Here is a 10,099-nt window from a genome sequence, read left to right on the forward strand (position 1 = left end):
CGCGAAATGAAACCCCCAAATTAGTTCCTACTAGCCTTTGTACAACCGTCACAGATTAAAAACATTTTTTATCTGTAATCTATTTTTTATTTGGTAATCTGGCCAAATGTCACTGTAGCTAGACAATGTAATTGAGCTGTCACATTTTGGAGGGAACGAAACGTTCAATTTCATGTTTTTATTTTTACGTACGTAAACAATACATTCGGTATTGCTTCGCGTTTATATGTAATCTTAAATTGAATCACGTTTGCAACTTATGTTAATAATAAGGAATCCACTATTTGGAATACAACAAAAACGAAAAATTAGTACTTATAGAAGTATTTTGCGTAAGTTACCTACAATGCAAATAATGTATTACTTATTAAACTTATAAATATTTCTTAATACCAGAATAGAATCTGAATTGACTATGGATTCAATTATAAAAAATGTAGTGCTAGAAATATAGTTCAATGATAGATAATAATATAATAGGTACTTATTGACAGATCAACATTTAACAGTTTACCTACTTGCAGTTTACCTACAAAAAAAAAAAAATATAAAGACATTTTTAATTCCTTACTTAAATGACCTAGTTATTCTATTCATATAACTACCTATATGAAGATTTTTGTTTGATTTAAATAATTTAAATGGCGTAATTACCACAATTTACTAACAACTTGAATTAGATCCTCATTCAAATCAACTAAATGAAACTTGGGGTGAGCTAGCTATTTCGCGCCCAATTTAAGCTCGATTAAAAACAAATTTCTATCAGGATGCATTCGTTAATAGGGTTGTATATCATCGACATCGATAATTTATTTCAGATTTATTTTTCTTATTTTTAACGTTAGGTATGCACTAAATTGTTTTTTAAGTTATTTATATGCCTGGTTGTAAGGAATGTTAATTTTGATGGTTTTTGTTATTTTTAAAACTATTATGACGTAAATGCCGGTTTTAAAAAAATAAAAAAATGAATTAAGCATTAATATAGAGTACTTGTATAAGCAAAAATATAACCATCAATCTTTAATTAATTATGGTAACCTTCAAAATGCTACACTTAATTATGTATATACCAAAGTATATTAGTACACCTACGTAAATAACTAAATACTTCTCTTATAGGTATATTACGTAGGTAGTAGGTACCTACATTTATTGCGGAAACGTGGATCAGGATAAGAAAATATTTGTTATTTGGTTAATATAAGGTCTCATATTTTCCTGTAGTTTTCTATGTTGATAGTTACCTTTTTTATCTCCTGTGTCATATGTGTGTAGCGGTGCGCATTCAATTTTTATGGAAAAAATAAATTAAAATGTTTTTTTTCAACGTTGTTTATTAGTTATTACAGCAGTGGTATTCAAGATAAAAATTAATTTTATCAGTTCAAAAATTTCTATCAATCTATAAGCCCACGATCAAAACTGCAATCTTTCATAGACTTTGATTTTGCTATAAATTAAGTACTTCGTCCCAGTCACTTGACCGAGACTGTCAATATATTATATCGTGTATTATAGTGTAATGCCAGTAATTCATAAGAAAATTGTACAAACTCGAGGCGGTAGGCCGGCTGACCACGCCTGTGAACGTATATGTAATTATCTATACTCTATAGTCTATGTTGAGGAGCGACGAGCGGCAGGACAACGAGGCGTCCGGCTCGCGTTGAACGAACGGGAGCGGGGCTATACTTAGTAGTCGACGACGCGCGCGTAGGCGACGGCGGGGTGCTTTCGCCCCGCAACATCCGGTCCCCGTCTGTTTAACTACACATGTTTTGTACCCTTTGTAAATTGTATAAATATAGAAAGATTTTATTGTAAATAGTAGTAAGAGATCAAGCTTGGAGGAATAAAGAGCTATCAAGGAAGAAACTGAGTTTTCAATCAACATACAGTCCACAATATTCAGTGGTCCATCGAGCGCCGGATCAAGAGTACGAGCGAGCTGAAACCCTACTGGAAGAAGAAGCCATCGATATCTACGGGATAATATCGAAGCATGGTCGTCACACGCAGCCAGGGCGAAGCCGCGGACACGGAAGACCGGGCTATGGAGCAAGTGCGGCTGGAGAGGGCTCGACGTTTAATACTCGACCCTCCGGCCTCACCGTCGGAGTTGAGGACTACCACAGCCACCGAGTCGGCTGACGTAGCGCAACTACGGCGGCGATCACCTACAAGGTCCGTCAGATCGGCACGGTCCACGGGGAGCACGGCCACACGAATTAAAATGGCGGAATTAGAGGCGGCGGAAAAACTCGCGGCCATTCACCGCAAGGAACTCGAGCTTGAAAAAGAGCTCGTAAAGAAGCGTCTGCAAGTCGAGGTGTCGGCAATAGAGGAAGAAAATCTACAAGAAGACATCATCACCGCACAAGACGAACATCAGAAGGTGGACGACTGGCTGCAGGCGAACCCCGTAAACACACGGGGGGAGCCGAGCAAAGACGACAGACAACTACGGTTCGGCGTGCAACGAGGGCGATCTCCCACGCCGACTAAGTCCCGAACGGGCATCGAACAGTTAGCAGCGTCGTTAGAGAAAATGGCACGACCGCGGCTGCGCCACGTAGAGCTCCCAGTATACGCGGGCGCTATTGAAGAGTGGCTGTCGTTTCGCGCTGCATTTAAAGACACGACAGAAATGTACAACGTCTCAGACGCGGAAAATATTCAACGATTACGCTCGTGTCTGAGAGGCGAAGCAAGAGACGCCGTGGCGGCATTACTACACACCGCGACGTCGCCTGCACTGATAATCCGAACACTCGAACAATGTTTCGGACGGCCGGAGATACTCGTCAATAGAGCATTGGACGAATTAAAGAAAATGCCGAGGCCGGGGACATCAGCGAAAGAATTAAATAGCTTCGCCGTTAAGCTGCAAAATATAGTCTGCACAATACAAACGATCGACCGCAAAGGATACCTTTTCAATCCGATGCTGGCGAGAGAGGTTTTGGACAAGCTAAGTCCACATATTCGATCACGTTGGTGCGACTACGCGCTCACACAAGAGGGAACGATAGACCCGGAAATCATCGTGCTATCTCGCTTCCTTATGCGAGAGGCCGATCAGGCGCTGCGATACACGTACGCGCCTGTGAGCGACGCTACTACAACAACATCGAAGCCAGCGTCACGAAGGAAAACTGCAGTCTTCAATATTGTATCAACAAATGAAGAAAAGAAAGAAAAAACATGTCCGTGTTGTGGGCGTGACCACGAACTCACTGCGTGCCCGCAATACACAAAACTCAGCGTAAACGAGCGATGGGCGCTAGTAAAACAAAAAGGAATTTGTTTTAAATGTGCTACAAGGAAGCACAGACGCAATTTCTGTAAGGCGAAGTTGTGCGGCGTAAACGAATGCCAGCGCTCACATCATTCGTCATTGCATAACGAAGCACCGAGGGAGGAGCCATCGACGTCAGCGGAAGAAACCGTTATGTCAGTTGCGGACCGCGCGACCACACATCGACGCAACGTTTTATTGAAGATGTGTCCCGTCACCGTGTTTGGTCCACGGGGGGAGATCAAAACTCACGCGCTACTGGATGAGGGATCAACTATATCTCTCATAGACGAAGATATCGCTCGTCAAATCGGCGCAGAGGGCCCCACATTGCCTCTTTGCATACACGGGGCGAACATGAGACAAAGTGAGAAAAACAGCAAATTAGTTTCCATTCAACTAAAAGGAAACAACGAAGGCATCACACACACGGTGAAAGCGCGAACGATGAAAAATCTAACACTTCATCAACAAGCCATACCGAACTCGCTTCTGCGTTACGAACACTTGCGCGATATACCCACTACTGAAGTGTGCTACGAACGAGCGCACGCGGGCCTGCTAATTGGTACAGATCACTGGGAATGCATTGTATCGCGTGAGCTGCGCACGGGCGGTCCCAACGAACCGGCCGCGTCAAGAACACAACTCGGCTGGGTGGTGCACGGTACCGCACCTCAGAGAGCACTTATAAACAAAAATAATGTGCTACACGTTCACGATAGCGAGCATCAACAACAACTCGACGAGCGACTGCACGACATGGTCGCCGAACATTTCAAAATAGAAGCCTTATGCATCGCTAACAAACCACGCATTAGCGACGCCGACGCAAGAGCCACAGAGATAGTTCAACAAACTATAAAACAAATAGAAAATGGTTATGAAGTCGGACTACCGTGGAAAAGAGACAACACTATCATGCCTCTCAGCTACAACAACGCGCTTCGTCGCCTAACAAACATCGAAAGGAAAATGGACGCGTCACCGGAGTTTGCCGACGAGTACACGCGACAAATAAATAATTTATTTGCAAAAGGATACGCGGTACCGTGCGACGGATCGGAAGCAAAAAGCAACGTGTGTTGGTACTTGCCGCATTTTGCCGTTACTAACCCAAACAAGCCCGGCAAACACAGACTCGTATTCGATGCGGCGACGAAAAGCTACGGAGTTTGTCTCAACGACGAGTTGTTAGAGGGACCCGACATGTTGCTATCTCTACCGGGCATACTCTTCCGGTTTAGAGAAGGAAGCGTGGCAGTAACAGCGGACGTGCAAGAAATGTTCTTACGAATCAAGATTCGCTCTGAAGATCAGCCTGCACAACAATTTCTGTGGAGAGGTGATAAGCGTGATTCACCACCGCAACAGTACAAGATGACATCGATGATCTTCGGCGCAGCGAGCTCGCCATTCATGGCACACTACGTGCGTAATCATAACGCACAAACCCACGCCGAAAAGTATCCGTTGGCGTGGGAGGCTATCACAAACGGCCATTATATGGACGACATGGTCGTTAGCTACGACAACGTAGAAGAGGCGTGCAGAGCCGTAGAAGAAACAAGAAAAGTGCACGCTGTGGCAGGCTTCACATTGCGTGGGTGGAGCGCGAGCAACGAGCGCATATTGCGAGACATACCGCAAGAGCTGCACGCCACCGCGCCGACTCAGCTAGGCGGCTCACAACCCACGCCTAAGATACTCGGCCTCATGTGGGATGCCGTACGAGACGAATTGGGATTCAATACATCTATGAATCGCGTGCCGGCGGAGGTGCGAGAGCGAGAGCGACCGCCGACAAAGAGGGAAGCACTCAGCGCCGTCATGTCTATCTACGACCCGCTGGGACTTCTAAGCCACTTCACTATACGGGCGAAGATTATACTACAAAGCTTGTGGCGCCTTCAGATATCGTGGGACGAAGCGATACCGGCAGAGGAGGGCGAGTTATTTGCGGATTGGCTTGCACAATTAAAACAAGTCAGCAAGCTACGCCTACGACGGTGCTACGACGCTACGAAGGCGCGGGGCGTCGAGCTACATGTGTTTTGTGACGCGAGCGAACAGGCCTACGCTGCAGTCGCGTATTGGCGTACGCTCAAGGACGACGGCAGCTACAACATCAAATTGATTGCGGCTAAAGCAAAGGTAGCTCCCCGACGCACACAAACCATACCGCGTCTGGAGCTACAAGCGGCGGTTATCGGCGCGAGACTCGCTGATACGATAAAGCGGGAACATCGATACGAGATCGAACGAACGGTCTATTGGACGGACTCCTCAACCGTCGTTCAATGGGTGAGGAACGACGCGAAACGCTACACTCCGTTCGTCGCACACAGGCTCGGTGAGATAGCCGAGCTAACCAACAAGACCGAGTGGCGATGGCTGCCTACGCAGCATAACGTCGCGGACGACGCTACAAGACTTTCCAACGTCGACGTAGACGTACGTAGATGGTTTTACGGACCGGATTTCTTAAACGAAGACGAAGAACGGTGGCCCACGGAACGAGAAGCGTACGAAGAGGACGACGTGGACGTACTACACATCGACGAGCAGCCTACCTTGTACGACTGGCTGCCGGACCCCGCACGTTTCTCAAAATACGAAACGTTAGTGCGTACGATAGCGCGTGTGTTAACCTTCGTAGACGTGCGTATTAAACGCACCGCTACAAAAATGGAGTATCGCCACATTCAAAGCGCAGAGCGAATGCTCATTCAGCGCGCACAGCACGATAGCTTTGGTGACGATATAAAGAGACTACAGGAAGCGCGCTCAGTCACCAAATCGAGCAAATTATTCAAGTTAGACCCAGTATTAGAAGAAGGAATCGTGCGAGTGAGAGGTCGCATCGACGCGGCTACGGCGCCGGTCGAGACAAAGCGACCGATTATTCTAGACGGCCGACATCGAGTCACACGCCTGCTAGTTCTAAAAGAACACTGCGCAGCGGGACACGCAAATAGGGAGCGTGTGACCAACGACCTAAGACAATTGTATTGGATCATACACTTGCGACCAACAGTGCGTGCCGTCGCGAGAAGCTGCGCGTTGTGTCAAGTGCGACGTACGAAACCACAAGTCCCAGCCAAAGGGGACTTGCCTCGCGCACGATTAGACGCATTTCACAGACCTTTCACTAACTGTGGAGTGGACTACTTCGGACCAATGCAAGTGAAAATTGGAAGACGGCGTGAAAAGCGGTGGGGCGCGTTATTTACGTGTCTCACGTCACGCGCCGTACACATCGAAATCGTCGCATCGCTGTCTACCGACTCCGCAATCATGGCGCTAAGGCGTATGGCGGCGCGTAGAGGCTGGCCGCGTCTCATCTACTCGGACAATGGGACTAATTTCAAAGGCGCGAGTGAGGAGTTGAAGAAGGCACACGGCGAGTGGGCGGCGGCGCTGAGCGAAGAAGCGCTGCGACACCGCACCGAGTGGCGTTTCATACCGCCGGGCGCGCCGAATCAAGGCGGCGCGTGGGAGCGGCTAGTACGCTCTATCAAGACGGCGCTCGGCGCTACGCTTCACGAGAGGGCCCCCAGCGAAGAATTACTACACACGCTACTTACGGAGGCCGAGTTTTCCGTCAACGCACGACCGTTGACGCATGTGAGCGTCGACCCGCACGACCCGGAGGCGCTTACGCCTAATCACTTCCTGTTGGGCTCATCGGCGGGCCTACCTACGACGACACAATGCGACGTGCAAGATCGGCAGATGTGGCGAGCGAGTCAAGCGCTCGCGAATCATTTCTGGCACCGCTGGGTGAAGGAATATTTACCCACGCTGGTGCCACGCGGCGAGCCACGAAACACAGCAAGGCGCGTATTGGAAGGCGACGTGGTAGTGATCGTGGACCACACGTTGCCCCGCAACACATGGCCGATGGGTGTCGTAGTGCGCACTCATGCCGGCCCCGATGGCGCTGTACGGGTGGCAGAGGTGCGAACAAGGAGCGGCGTGTTTAGAAGGCCAGTAAGCAAGCTCGTCGTCGTGGCCAAGGAGGCTACGCATGCTACGCCGGGGGGAGAGCTGTTGAGGAGCGACGAGCGGCAGGACAACGAGGCGTCCGGCTCGCGTTGAACGAACGGGAGCGGGGCTATACTTAGTAGTCGACGACGCGCGCGTAGGCGACGGCGGGGTGCTTTCGCCCCGCAACATCCGGTCCCCGTCTGTTTAACTACACATGTTTTGTACCCTTTGTAAATTGTATAAATATAGAAAGATTTTATTGTAAATAGTAGTAAGAGATCAAGCTTGGAGGAATAAAGAGCTATCAAGGAAGAAACTGAGTTTTCAATCAACATACAGTCCACAATAGTCTATGTACTGCAGTATTGATAATGTTACTATACGTTTTATGTAGTTTGACTGTGGTATAGTGGTTGTGTCCGGTAATCCGGTTGGAGGGAGAGGTCACAGGTACCTACGTTAAAGAATGTTAGGACTTAGGTCTTCTACGATAGTTTTGTATATTTTTGTAGATTCTAGGGAAGCACCCTCCATCTTAGGTCACACCTCAGCTTACCATCAGGCGAGATCGTGGTCAAGCGCTCCCCTATTGTACTATAAAAAAAATAGTATGCAGAATCATCATAATATGTAAGTAGGTAGGTACTTAATAGTTTATGCACTCTCCAGAAAAGCAAAAGAAATTATTTAAAATTGAAATATTAAAATATAACATGTACTTAGGTAAACCTAATACTTACTTCCAAATATAGTTTTTGTTCAAACAGAAAACATGAAGCAATAAAAAGTAAGAATATAATAAGGTAAGAACAAATGAATAGCAATTTAACTAATTTCGTCAAATGATGATGCGATGTGATGCGATGTGTCACGATACGTCATTTATAGACAGAGAGATGCTGAATAATTTTATTTTCATAACATGGCATCTTAAACGCAAAAATTACCTATCGTATTACCACACTCCTCGAAAACAGCTTGACTGATTTAAGATTTTAATTAAGTTTCATGTGTACATTTGGTAGGTCTGAGAATAGGTGGTACCTAATGAAATTCAAGTAAAAATGTATTTCCTTATGAATGTAGCTGCTGTTAAATGGAAGGCATGACAACAACTGCTTGGCAAGGAGAGAAACAGAAACTCAGAAACACAGGTTGGTTCTTAAACTATCATCTTGAAAGTACCTACATAATTTTGTGAATTTGGTGAATCGAATTGTTTTCAGTAAAATTTAATTTAATCTTGCATGATCTACAGAAAAAAACAAGTCGCAGATGCAGTATAAAAACAGTTAGCGAAATATTTTTCTCGATTAAGCACTCTCAAAACATCACCACTTCTTACACTAGTCACAAAACATTCACACGCCATTCCGTCCGATTGGTGGCAGAATAAATCACAGCTTCTAATTGCATCAATAGCCCGTGGGTCCACCAAAATATTTACCCCAAAGTCATCACGAATTCGTGATCTCCAGAAACATTTCACAAATCATTTCACATTGTTTTCCCAAATTATGCCGGTCATTTTTTGACGTCATTGTTTTGTATGGTAATTACGATATGGTGTGTTTGAACTTTGAAATTGATGATTATGTTGTTAAGAGTAGAACTATGTTACCTATGTTTTAACAGGGATTTCTAAGCGTATTCTTACCTACTGCTTTGATTTAGTAATAGATAAACACCTATTATTTACTTATTTCTAGTATTTTTAGTCGTCATATTACGAGTACATAGAGGAAAGGTTGTATAATTTTCAAAGCTAATCAACTTAATTTTTTATTGTTTTGTATAATTTATTTTTTCTCAATGCCTTATATTTTAACGATTGCCATTCGCCTCTACATAATAAAATTCGGCGTACACAATCTCATCTCATCAGAGTGACAGGACAGTAATATATTCAAGCTTTTTTTCTTCTTTATCTCGCACTGTAGCCATAACGCACCCGTTCTATTTAAAGCTGACAAGTTCTACAGATAATAAAAGAAACTAAAGCACGCCAGGTGGATCTATCAAGCTCCGCCTTGCAATTTCCGAACGGATACATACATGTATAGCTAGCTGGCAAAACTTGCAATTTTGAACGTATTTAATACATAGCATATGTCGCAGTCATCTGGTTGAATCTGTTATTTGATTGAATGACTAGTAAGTTCATTGAATGAAGACATTTAATTGAATGACTAAAACATCCTCAGCATAATACAATAAACCGAGGCTTTACCCGCTCTGTTCAAAGGGCTATGTTACAATCCGCTAACTAGTCGGGCGTTGATTGACGCTTGTTAAAATGTGTTAAATCAACGTTCGGCCTAGTCAATCAATTAAATGTCGTCATTCAAAGAACGCGCTAGTCATTCAATCAAACTGCAGATTCTACCAGATGACAGCGACATATATAATGTTAGCTTGGTACGCAGGCTTTTTAAAATGCGTACACATTTCGTCCGCCGGGGGCTTCTCGTGGTCTCTAGTTCATGATGGCCTGAAGACAAAGGGAAATAATGTTCAATTAGTAGCACTGTAACAGTAGGCAGGATAATAATGTATTGGAACGTCGAGTATTTTGTAAATTATCGCAAATTATTGACGAACAGTGGGAGTTTCTGGAGTGTTTCTGCTCTTCTGTGGTCATGTTTTGGTGGTTTGAACTTTAAAAATATTTAAGTGTGATGTTATTTTAGTCCCGTCACGTTAAACTACGTCAAAACTCACGTAGACCAAATATATGTGAGAAGGATACCAGGATACCAGATACCTCCTCTAGGTTTGGACAAAATCACCATAGATATAATAGGG

At 44.9% G+C, this 10,099-nt stretch overlaps 1 protein-coding gene across 1 annotated transcript; it reads left to right on the top strand.

Moving 5' to 3' along the window:
• The first annotated feature begins 2,008 nt into the window (after nucleotides 1-2,008).
• On the top strand, nucleotides 2,009-7,405 carry LOC149477280 (uncharacterized). The gene has a single exon (XM_089711039.1). It carries the CDS (start codon nucleotides 2,009-2,011, stop codon nucleotides 7,403-7,405), a length of 5,397 nt encoding a protein of 1,798 aa, XP_089567165.1.
• Nucleotides 7,406-10,099: the final 2,694 nt, after the last annotated feature.

The sequence above is a fragment of the Colias philodice genome, chromosome 25, assembly GCF_061535455.1.
Source record: "Colias philodice isolate Cphi_HAF_F1 chromosome 25, ilColPhil1 Martin Lab GWU primary, whole genome shotgun sequence".
In the NCBI taxonomy this organism is placed as follows: domain Eukaryota; kingdom Metazoa; phylum Arthropoda; class Insecta; order Lepidoptera; family Pieridae; genus Colias; species Colias philodice.

Coding starts and splice junctions, on each gene's coding strand:
- LOC149477280 (XM_089711039.1), top strand. CDS start 2,009: ATGGTCGTCACACGCAGCCAGGGCGAAGCCGCGGACACGGAAGACCGG.